We start from the raw sequence: 12,451 nt of genomic DNA on the forward strand, positions 1-12,451 counted from the left end.
CACATGACCTTTTGCACAGGAGACGGTCTTCATGAAGATGCAATATCTCAGTACACCGAAGATTTTACCATATCGTAATCGCTTCCCTGTGTTTATGCTGACAGAACATCCTCCTGAGTGTGGCTCTTAGGAGGGAAGAAGAAACTCAGAAGGCAGTGTTTTTGTGCTTCTGTGCCCACTCATGCTGGGAAGCCACAGTGACTGGTTGAGGCAGGCTTGGATGATTTTTTTTTCTCTCTCTCTTTGATCCTGGCCTTTGTAGCATTGAAAATAATTGAACTCAGTTTCCCTATCTGGAGCCACTGTTGCTGTGTTTTCTTTTTTTTGTTGTTGCTGTGTTTTCAAGATAAAAGAATGGAAAGTCCCAGATAAAAGTGGAAGAATAAAACTATTGTAAGAATGGTAGGGAAGACGTGACTACATATCTTCTTCTCTTCCTGCCTCCCACACTGTGATTACCCAGACGTAAACTACCCCAGAAAGGCTGGGTAAAATCCTGCTAGTGGGTCTCTACAGAACTGCTGACTCCAGAGGTTCTTTTCTACTATAGTTGGCAGTTCCCAGTAGTTGAATTAAACAGTGAAAACAACAGGACATAATTCTAGTCTCTGAGCTTCCTCCCAGATTGACTCATTAGGAAAACTCTCAGGCAGTTTGAGAAAGAAGGAAAACTGAGATGGTTGGAGTGCTAATACTCCACTGCCTATCCTCTCAAACTAGTTACAAAGCCATTCTATAAAGATTCTGGAAATCCACAGCTTGATCGGGTTAATACAAAATCGTGAGATTCTAATCTCCATGAGGGCAGGGATCTCGATTTGTTCACTGCTGTTAATAAGTGCCTAGAATGGTACCTGGCACGTAGGAGGCACTCAAGAAATACTTGTCAAATAAATGAACTAAGTGAAAATCAGTTACAGGGATCAACTGGATGTGTCCTGTGTTTGCTGTGTAGTTGCTAAGTTGTGTCCAACTCTTTGCAACCCCATGGACCGTATCCCACCAGGCTCCTCTGTCCATGGGATTTCCCAGGCAAAAATACCGGGGTAGGTTGCCATTCTTCAGGGGATCTTACTGACCCAGGCATCAAACTCTCGTCTCCTGCGATGGCAGGAGGATTCTTTTTACCACTGAGCCACCTGGGAAAGCCCATTCTGTGCATAGGGTCTTTTAATAAAGTTGAGAAGAATGATGTAGCAATTTAATGGTGCTATTATATTTCATTAAGGATGTCACACACTTTCCCAAAAATATATTTATTTTTAAAAACAAAAATCAAGTCAAATTTTTCAGAGACAAACCAGAGTTTGAATTTCAGCTTTCAGAGTGAAAGTTAAGCATCCGTAATCACGCAGAAGTATTTCTCTGCAGGAGGTAAAACATTCTGTCTGACTGTGAACACTCCATTCTCTAAATCTTGTTTGTGTTTCTGCCATCATTGTACTCCATTCCAGGGCTCTGGCACGCAAGATAATCCACTTCTAAAACTCAAAATTTCCAAATTGAGATGAACGATTGTTGGGCTTTGGTTGGGGTTTATAACCAATTCGATCATTAATCATTTGTTCCCGGCTCTTGGGATCACTGCTGAGTCCAATGGCACCTTCTCCATCACTGCCTCCTACAATGTCCACATCTTCCTTTTGTTTCTTACGGGTCTGAAAGTTTAGATGTTTTAGTGTTAAGGCAATATTCTATTCATTAATAAACATTTATTTAGCACCTACCATGTATTAGGCATTAGGGTAAAGGATAGGGTTTGGGATTACACAACAATAAGCTGAAATCCTAGGTTTAGATGGTTAGGGGTCCGAGAGGATATAAGAGGATACAGTGATAAAAGATGTAAGCCCTACCTTCCAGGATGTCACAGTCTAAAAGGGAAATAGACCATTAAAATAGAAGATGAATCAGGGCTATGACAGAGCAAAGTCCACACAATAGATGGAGATTAAAGTGACTGGTAAAACAATAACCACCAGAAATTAACAGATGACACCATGAGATTAAATGTAACACAAGAATAGAAAGTTTTGTGCTGTCTTATCATGAGGTCTGTCTGACTTGGGGAATTCCTTTTTGTTTTCAGATAAAAGGTTTGGCTCCAGCCACAAGTTACTACAGAATTCACAGTCAATGTCTCAGTTTGATCACTTTCAAACATCCCACAACTACCCTACCTGAGAGTTCCTTATTAGAAGAATGGCTCCACTACACCAATCCCAACCCCTGGAATCACTGCTGTTCTTCACCACTTACTGCTATTCTTCACCACTGCTGATCTGGGAGCCTTTAAATGCCAGCATCAAAGTATATAGTGCATCAGTGAGGTATTTATATATATACATATACACACACACACATATATATATAAACATAATGGCCTCCTGAGTTACTCTCTAGGTCATACTACCTAACATAACATTAGAAAAGCTCTCCCTAAACACCTTTGTGAAGACAAGTTCTAAAAGGCACAGGATGATATATCATTTTATAAGCTGTGAGAAACTCAGAATATCCAAGTAAAATGAAATCATTTAAAAGGCTTCCAACTGTGAACAACTGCTGACTGTTTCAAAATCCAGAATCAGCAAAATATAATTAAACTAATTTTAGTAACAAATAAAATACCAGTTTTCTGTTCCATTTTAGCACAGGACAAAAACTATTCCTCCCTCCAAAGTTGCTCTAAAAAACAAGTGAAACCCTCTAAATAACTGTAGTAAAAAGATGAAAAACAACAACAAAAATATCAAGGCATAAATTTATATCTAGGAATAAATTTGACCAAGGAGGAAAAAAGACCTGTACACTTAAAAATGAGACATTGTTGAAAGAAAAGGAAGACACAAAGAAATGAAAAGGTATTCTATGCTCATGGATAGGACAGTTAAAATGTCTATACTCCCTAAAGCTATCTACAGATTCAATGCAATCCCCATCAAAATCCCAACAACATTTTTCACAGCAATAAAACAAAAATTCCTAAAATTTGTATAGGACCACAGAAGACCCCGAGGAGCCAAAGCAATCTTGAAAAAAAAGAACAAGGCTGGAGGTATCACATTCCCTGATTTCAAATTATACTACAAAGCCACAGTAATCAAAACAGCATGGTATTGGCAGAAAAAGAGACACAGGTCAATGGAACAGAACTAAGAGCCCAGAAATAAACCTGCACATATACAGATAATTGACTTACAACAAAGTAGCAAAGAACATACAATGGAGAAAGGACAGTCTGTTAAATAAATGCTGTTGAGAAAATTGAACAGCCAATGCAAGAGAATGAAGCTAGACCACTATTTTGCACCATACACAAAAATTAACTCAAAATGGATTAAAGACTTTATTACAAGACCTCCTGAAACAATAAAACTCTCCTAGAAGAAAACATAGGTGGTATGCTATTTGAATCAGTCTTACCAGTCTTTCTGAGTATTGTTTCCTCAGGCAAGGGAAACAAAAGAAAAATAAACAAATGGGACTATATCAAACTAAAAACCTTTGGCACAGCAAAAGAAACCATAAACAAAATGAGAAGACAGGATACTAAATGGGAGAAAATAGCTGCACATAATTTATCTGATAAGGGATTAATACCCCCAGATATATAAAACTCTCATACAACTCAACAACAAAAAAACAGAGGACCCAAGAATCTGAATAGACATTTTTCCAAAGAAGACAGATGGATGATCAAGAGGTATAAGAAAAGATATTCAACATCACTAATTACTAGAGAAATGCAAATCAAAACGACAATGTGATATCATCTCATGCTCATTATAATGGCCATTATCAAAAAGACAAGAAATAACAGGTGTTAGAGAGGACATGGAGAAAAGGAAAGCACACATTCTGAGAATGTAAACTGGTACAGCCACTAAGGAAAACAGAATGGAGATTTCTCAAAAAGTTAAGAGCAGAACTACCATATGATCCAGCAATTCCACTCCTGGGTATATATCCAAAGAAAATGAAAACACTATTTCAAAAAGAGTTCACCACCATGTTCATCACAGTATCATTCACAATAGCCAACATATGGAAATAACCTCAGTGCCTCATGACAGACGAATGGATAACACAGATGTGGTGTATCTATATCTATATAGATATACCATACAATACTACTCAGTCATAAGAATTAACTCAATTAAAAAAAAAACTCAATGGGGAGCTGACTCTGCAAGGTCAAATTTCAGTATGAGACTAACACTTTATATAATAAGACTTTTTACAACTGAAGTTTAAACCATAAGGGACATTTCAGGGGAAGAGCACAGAGTGTTTATTGACACTGAAATTAAAGATAACTCGTCAGGAGAAGATAAAGTGGAGAGATGACCAAGGACCAGATCAAAAGGGCCTTTTATGTCATCCTAAGGAATTTGTACTTTATTCCAAAAGCCAGTAAAGAATTTAAGTCTTACTGATTGACATCTAATACCGTACGGTAAGGCTATGCTTAAAAAATACATATTGAACTTCTACTAGATGCTGGGAACTCAACAGTGGAGAAGACAGGCATGATTTTTACAATCAGCATTCCTAATGTAAATGATTTTACAATAAACAAATCATTGTAAATTATAATAAGTGCTATGAAATAAAAGAATACAGTGTTCTGAGAGACCCTAATGAGATGGAGAGAGCACGGGTAGGAATGAAAACACCGAAGCTGGACAGGGTCAGAAGAGGCCTCTCAGACTGAGGAGGTCACATTCAAACTGAGACATGAAGAAAGAGGAAAGACTCCAGGCAGAGGAAAATAACATGTGCAAAGGCCACGAGTTATAAACAGTTTGGCATGTTCAAGGACAAAGGAAAACCAGTGTGCCTAGGGTACAGAGGGCAAGGCAAGAGTGGCAGAAGATGAAACCAGAGAGGGGCCAGAACATACAAAAACTTGGAGGCATGACAAGGAACTGAGGCTTTATTCCAGGTTCAGGAAACCACTGAGGATTTTTAAGCATGAGAATAACATGAGCTGAAATTTTTTAAAGATCACTCTATATAGATACCTAATGGAGAAAGGATTGAAGACACAATAATGGACGTGGAGAGACAACTTGGATGCTGCTCAAATTGTGCAGTGAGATAATGGTTATTGGAATAGGGTTCTAACGGTGGAGATAAAAAAGGTATGGGTAGATACTAGAAATATTCTGGAGGTAGAACCAAAGGATTTATGGAAAAATTGAATATAAACGGTGAGGGAAAGGGAGAACTTAAGATTGTCTCTCAGGATTATGGTGTGAGCAACGATATAGATACTGACATAGTAGAGTATACTGAGGTAGAAATGGTTCGAGGAAGAAATCAAGAGTGTTTTGTTTTAACATATTAAGTTTAGTACACTTAATAATGACCTCCAAAGCTATCAGGCCCTAATCTCTGGATCCTGTAATTATTGCCTTGTATGTGAAAATGGTCTTTGTAGATGTGATTCAATTAAGGATGTTGCAATGGGGACATTTCCCTGGAATATGTGGGTGGGCCTTTAATGCCAATGCATGTATCTTGTAAGAGAGGGCAGAGGGAGACTTGACAGGCAGAAAAGATAATGTGATTACAGACAGAGACACCGGACTGATGTGGCCACAAGTCAAGGAATGCCAGCAGCCACCAGAAGCTGCAACAGTCAAGGAACAGGACTGTCCCCTACGGTCGCTGGAGGGAGCACAGTCCTGCTGACATCTTGATTTTGGATCAGTGATACTGGTTTCAGATTGCTTGCCTGCAGAACTGTGAAAGCCTAAATTTCTGTTGTTTGAAACCACCAAGTTTGTGGAAATTCATTACAGCAGACACAGGAAGCTAATACATTATGTTTAAGATGCCTGTCAAGCATCCAAATAGAGATTTCAAACAAGCTGTTGGTATGAGAATCTGGAGTTCAAAAGTTAAGGGTTACTGTTTTAAATATTCCTAAGGGTTTGAAAGTTGTACTCACCTCCAGGTCCTTTCGAATGCTCTCAAACTCCTCAATATCATCAAGTTTCAGCTCTAGGCGGGTTGGTTTTCGTCGCAGCATCATGAAATCAATACTAAAGGGCAGATGCAGTAAACTATTAGCTGTTAAAAATGGTAGAAAGGAGAAAAAATTGTAGGGCATAAATCTTAGCTACAAACATAAGACCAGTTTGTAAGCATGCACACTAAAACAAATGGTGATACAAAAGACTCATCTGGAATCACACACTGGCTTCTAAGTCCTTAGGGATATAATTATCATGATGCAGATCCACAACTCTATAATTCCAAAAATCTCTTTCTTCCAGAATTTAAAATAGCAAGCTGCCTATAAAATAGAATTCTAGGTATCAATCACTTTAATCTCATGTCCATTCCCAGATAATTATTCTAGCTAAGAGAATAAAGCTAAAATATCACAATTTTAATTCAGTATAGTTAGTAGGAGAATATACAAGTCAATAGATTTGACCAACACTATGTGGGAATTGTGAGAGACTTATGATCACTCCTGAATGCTAAAATTAGTTTGCGAAATCGTATGAAAACTCCTTCTAACTCACCAGTTCACAGGGTTATCCTAAAGGTCTGAATAGGTCCTCAATGGATAGGTCGTTCATTCAACCAACACTTCCTGTGCTCCAGCTACTGAGTTAAAAGGCATAGTCACAGTCTGTGGGGAAAACAAACGTAAAGAGAAAACCTCAGTATACTGTAGGAAGAACTTTGATGAGGGTAATGTAATGACATCACAAAGGCACCCCATCCAGTGGGGTGAACAGGGATGTGGAGGAGATGATGTCTAAGTTGATTTTTGATGGACAAGCAGAAAAGGGGGATTAAGGGCATCCCAGGCAGAGAGAATAAGTATACACAGAGGCTCAAGAGAACACTCTGGAATCTGAAAGGTAATGCTTATGCTAAAAAAGAAAAAAAAGCTTTTTTTTTTTTTCTTTTAGAAGAAAATAAAACTCCTCAGTTGAGTTTAAAACCTGTTGATGGCATCATCTTCATATCCTCACCGTATCCAGTAGAGATCATCTATAATAACCGTTAGTAGATGCTTTGTTGAATAAACTGAGAGATCCAAACCAAAAAGAAAAGGAAATGAAGTTTTCTTGAGCACTGTGCCACACTCTTCTTTTTACATTCTCAGGTTTACTCTAACAGAGAAATACCATGATGCTGGCAAAATTACCCCTATTTGGATAAAGCTAGCTCAGATAAAGTCTTAGCTGCTCAGTTGGATTAATAAATGTCAGCCTCCTGGGAAATTCCCTGACAATCCAGTGGTTAGGACTCTGTGTGTCCACTGCAGTGGGCACCAGTTTGATCCCTGGTTGGGGAACTAAGATCCACATGCCTCGAGAAAGGGAAAAAAAAAAGTCACCCTCCTATAAAAATTGTACATAGGCCACAGGGAGAGGATTACATGAGAAGCATGTAAGTGAAAGCTCCTTTAAAATATACATAGGCCCCTCTCGCCTTCTCTGATGGCCCACACTATCTGGAGTGTGTTTCTCGTTAAATAAATCCACTTCTTACCAAGCAAAAAACAAACAAACAAAAACCAAAAATACATGTAGAGATATAAATTGTTAATACATGTATCTAGGATATAGACAGGACTTTGAAATACACAAGGAAGAAATGTCTCCTCCTCCCACGAAGGTTGGGACAGACACAAGTAATGTGTCTGTTTTATCAATACAAAACACGGGCACCTCACATTTCAAATTGCTTTGTACTAAATCAGATATTATCTTGATTCCAATGTAGAAAAAAAGTAGAGGAGGCCAAAGTTCCAAGGGTGGAGAATGTTTAAAAAAAGAACTGAGACACATTTTAACCTTTCTGCAAACTGTAAAAAGCTCACCGCCAGGGATCAGTATAGAGTAACAGATAAAAGTGCCTGCTCTGGAGATGAGCGTGGCCTTGCCCACCAGAACAAGACCCAGTTTGCCCCACAGCCAGTTCCTCGCATCAGGAAGCCTGCACAAGCCTTTTATCCTCATCCATCAGAGGGCAGAAAGAATGAAAACCATAATCACAGGAAACTAACCAAACTGACCACATGGACCACAACCTTGCCTAACTCAATGACTCTATGAGCCATGTGGTGTAGGGCCACCCAAGATGGACAGGCCATGGTGGAGAGTTCTGACAAAACATGGTCGACTGGAGAAGGGAATGGCAAGCCACTTCAGCACTATTGCCTTGAGAACCCCATGAACACTATGAAAAGGCAAAAAGATACAACACTGAAAGATGAACCGCCCAGGTTGGTAGGTGTCCAATTGCTACTGGAGAAGAGTAGAGAAACAGCTCCAGAAGGAATGAAGAGGCTGACCCAAAGCAGAAATAACACGCAGTTGTGGACGTGTCTGGTGGTGAAAGTAAAGTCTGACGCTGTAAAGAAGAGTATTGCATAGGAACCTGGAATGTTAGGTCCATCAGTCAGTTCAGTTCAGTTGCTCAGTCATGTCTGACTCTGTGACCCCACGGACGTCAGCACGCCAGCCTTCCATCCATCACCAACACCCACAGCTTGCTCAAACTCATGTTCATTGAGTCAGTGATGCCATCCAACCATCTTATCCTCTGTCATCCCCTTCTCCTGCTGCCTTCAATCTTTCCCAGCATCAGAGTCTTTTCTAAGGAGTCAGTTCTTCGCATCAGTGCTCAAAGTACTGGAGCATCAGCCCTTCCAATGAATATCCAAGACTGATTTCCTTTAGGATTGACTGGTTTGATCTCCTTGAAGTCCAGGGTCCATGAATCAAGGTAAATTGGAAGTGGTCCAACAGGACATGGCAAGAGTGAGCATCGACATTTTAGGAATCAGTGAACTGAAATGAACTGGAACAGGCGAATTTAACTCAGATGACCACTATATCTATTACTATGGGCAAAAATCCCTTAGAAGAAGAAAATGGAGTAGCCCTCACAGTCAACAAGAGTCCAAAATGCAGCACTTGGGTGCAATTGCAAAAATGACAAAATGATTTCTGTTCGTTTCCAAGGTGAACCATTCAATATCACAATAATCCAGATCCATGTCCCAACCACTAATGCTGAAGAAGCTGAAGCTTAATGGTTCTATGAAGACCTACATGACCTTCTAGAACGAACATGCCTTGGATCACAGAAAAAACTAGAGAATTCCAGAAAAACATATACTTCTGCTTCATTGACTACACTAAAGCCTTTGACTGTGTAGATGATAACAAACTGTGGAAAATTCTGAAAGAGATGGGAATACCACACCACCTTACCTCCTCCTGAAAAACCCGTATGCAGGTTAAGAAGCAACAGTTAGAACTGGACATGGAACAACAGACTGGTTCAAAACTGAGAAAGGAGTACGTCAAGGCTGTATATTGTCACCCTGCTTATTTAACTTCTATGCAGAGTACATCATGAGAAATGCCGGGCTGGATGAAGCACAAGCTGGAATCAAGACTGCAGGAGAAATATCAATAATCTAAGACATGCAGATGACACTTATGGCAGAAAGTGAAGAGGAATTAAAGAGTCTCTTAATGAAGGTGATAGAGGAGAGTGAAAAGCTGGCTTAAAACTCAACATTCAAAAAATTAGGATCATGGCATCTGGCCCCATCACTTCATGGCAAATAGATGGGGAAACAATGGAAACAGTGACAGACTATTTTCTTGGGCTCCAAAATCACTGTGGATGGTGACTGCAGCCAGAAATTAAAAGACACTTGCTCCTTAGAAGAAAAGCAATGACAAACTTAGATAGCATATTAAAAAGCACACACATTACTTTGCCTACAAAAGTTCATATAGCCAAAGTTAGTTTTTCCAGTAGTCATATACAGATGTGGGAGCTGGACAATAAAAAAGGCTGATCACTAAAGAATTGATGCCTTCAAACTGTGGTGCTGGAGAAGACTCTTGACAGCCCCTTGGACAGCAAGGAGATCAAACCAGTCAATCCTAGAGGAAATCAACCCTGAGTATTCATTGTAAGGACTGATGCTGAAGCTGAAATTTCAATACTTTGGCCACCTGATGCAAAGAGCCAACTCATTAGAAAAGACCCTGATGCTGGGAAAGATTGAAGGCAGGAGAAGGGGATGACAGAGGATGACATGATTGGATGGCTTCACCAATTCAATGCACAGGAGTTTGACCAAACTCCAGGAGATGGTCAAGGACAGGGAAGCCTGGCATGCTACTGTCCAGAGGCTCCCAAAGAGCCTGACATGACTGAGCAACTGAACAACAATTGGAGGCAGCGATTCTAATTCCATCCCCACTGATTTTGGACAACTGGCTTCACCTTTTACTAGATCTTGGTTTCCTGCTCTGTATCTGTTGTTGTATGGATTAAATGTTGCATTGCAGTGTAAATTCCTGTAACAAAACCTGGCGTTTAGCAAACGCTCCATCAGTTCAGTTCAGTTCAGTTGCTCAGTTGTGTCCAACTCTTTGTGACCCCATGGACTGCAACATGCCAGGCTTTCCTGTCCATCACCAACTTCTGGAGCTTATTCAAACTCATGTCCATTGAGTCAGTGATGCCATCCAACCATCTTATCCTCTTTTGTCCCCTTTTCCTCCTGCCCTCAATCTTTCCCAGCATCAGGGTCTTTTCAGGTGAGTCAGTTCTTCGCATCAGGTGGCCAAAGTATTAGAGTTTCAGCTTCGGCATCAGTCCTTCAATGAATATTCAGGACTGATTTCCTTTAGGATGGACTGGCTGATCTCCTTGCTCTCCAAGGGACTCTCAAGAGTCTTCTCCAACACTACAGTTCAAAAGCATCAATTCTTCAGCGCTCAGCTTTCTTTATAGTCCAACTGTCACATCCATACATGACTACTGGAAAAACCAAAGTTTTGACTAGATGGACCTTTGTTGGCAAAGTAATGTGTCTGGTTTTTTGATATGCTGTCTAGGTTTGTCATTGCTTTTCTTCTAAGGAGCAAGTGTCTTTTAATTTCATGGCTGTAGTCATCATCTGCAGTGATTTTGGAGCCCAGAAAAATAAAGTCTGTCACTCCATTGTTTCCCCATCTATGCTCCATGAAGTGATGGGGCCAGATGCCGTGATGTTAGTTTTCTGAATGTGGAGTTTTAAGCCAAGTTTTTCACTCTCCTCTTTCACTTTCATCAAGAGGCTCTTTAAGTCTTCTTCGCTTTCTGCCATAATGGTGGTGTCATCTGCCTATTTGAGGTTATTGATATTTCTCCCAGCAATCTTGATTCCAACTTGTGCTTCATACAGCCTGGCATTTTGCATGATGTACTCTGCATAAGTACATATATGTTAAATACATACATATATGTTAAAAGTACATATATAAATACATACATACATATATGTTAAAAACATACATATAAGTTAAATAAGCAGAGTGATAATATACAGCCTTTACTACTCCTTTCCCGATTTGGAACCAGTCTGTTGTTCCATGTCCAGTTCTAACTATTGTTTCTTGACTTGCATACACATTTCTCAGGAGGCAGGTCTGGTGGTCTAGTATTCCCATCTCTTCCAGAATTTTTCACAGTAAATAGCCATTATTATCGTAAAGAGGCCTAGGGGAGGGGAGGGGGCTCTTTCCAGCTCTGGAAACACCAATATTTTGTGAATCTCCACCGCCTACAAGGAGAAGGAATTGACAACCCACGCCGGTACTCTTGCCTGGAAAATCCCATGGACAGAGAAGCCTGGGAGGCTATAGTCCATGGGGTCGCAAAGAGTTGGACACGACTGAGCGACTTCACTTTCACTTTCACCCCCTACAAGGGGGCAAAAATCTTGTCTTGTCCACCTCTGATGCCCCAGCACCCAGGGCAGCAGGGTTGTGAAAAGTTGTTTGCTTGCAGTTTACCTGAGGCCTCACATTCATCATCTCACTCAGAATAAGATAGAAAGACCTGCTGAAGATAGCAAAAGCGGGGCGTGGCTCCTCCGCCTGGTCTTTATTTCACTTCGGCGCTAGAGGGCTCTTTGAACTTATTGTTTCACCACTGTCCAAATCCACCGAAAACCCACCCAGCTCAGAAGAAACTGCCAAGAGAACTTCCTGACAGCGGAGAACAGCACTCCTGCCGCAGCCCCCGGGCTGCACTAGAGGGTCCAGGGCGAGAGTTTCCATGGCAACATGGCCCTTGGCGCCAGGAGGACTTAGAGCCCCTGGCCGTGCCAGGAGCCGACAGCAGGCCCCGGAATCCCTCGATTCGCTCCCTGAGTTCAGTTTGCAGCCGCGCGATTCCCCGCACCTACCTCTTTTCAGGCCTGTTCAGTCCTTTTCCGGAACCTAGGCGCCCACCCCGAATCATCCGCTAAGCCAACTGGACTACACTTCCCACACTGCCTCTGAGTCTCTCTCTTCGCAGAACCTTGTCCTCCGCGTGCTTTTCTCGGAGGCTCTGCAGCTCATATCTCTCAACTGGCCCAGACTCCCTGCTACTACGATTCCCATAATGCTCCACGCCT

General features: G+C 40.8%; 1 protein-coding gene across 2 annotated transcripts; it reads right to left on the reverse strand.

Annotated features, from left to right (window-relative positions):
• Positions 1–1,240: 1,240 nt before the first annotated feature.
• Positions 1,241–12,438, reverse strand: CDC26 (cell division cycle 26). Of its 2 annotated transcripts, none has more exons than XM_019966751.2 (4): positions 12,239–12,438; positions 6,543–6,652; positions 5,960–6,053; positions 1,241–1,658 (listed from the first exon to the last, which is right to left on the reverse strand). In XM_019966751.2, exons 3-4 carry the CDS (start codon positions 6,041–6,043, stop codon positions 1,482–1,484), a joined length of 261 nt encoding a protein of 86 aa, XP_019822310.1. In that variant the 5' UTR covers positions 6,044–6,053; positions 6,543–6,652; positions 12,239–12,438; the 3' UTR covers positions 1,241–1,481. The 2 variants fall into 2 exon arrangements, with proteins under 2 accessions (XP_019822310.1, XP_019822311.1); XM_019966752.2 differs by having other exon boundaries at positions 5,960–6,081; positions 12,239–12,437.
• Between the last annotated feature and the right edge of the window lie 13 nt (positions 12,439–12,451).

Source organism: Bos indicus, chromosome 8, assembly GCF_029378745.1.
Source record: "Bos indicus isolate NIAB-ARS_2022 breed Sahiwal x Tharparkar chromosome 8, NIAB-ARS_B.indTharparkar_mat_pri_1.0, whole genome shotgun sequence".
Taxonomy (NCBI): domain Eukaryota; kingdom Metazoa; phylum Chordata; class Mammalia; order Artiodactyla; family Bovidae; genus Bos; species Bos indicus.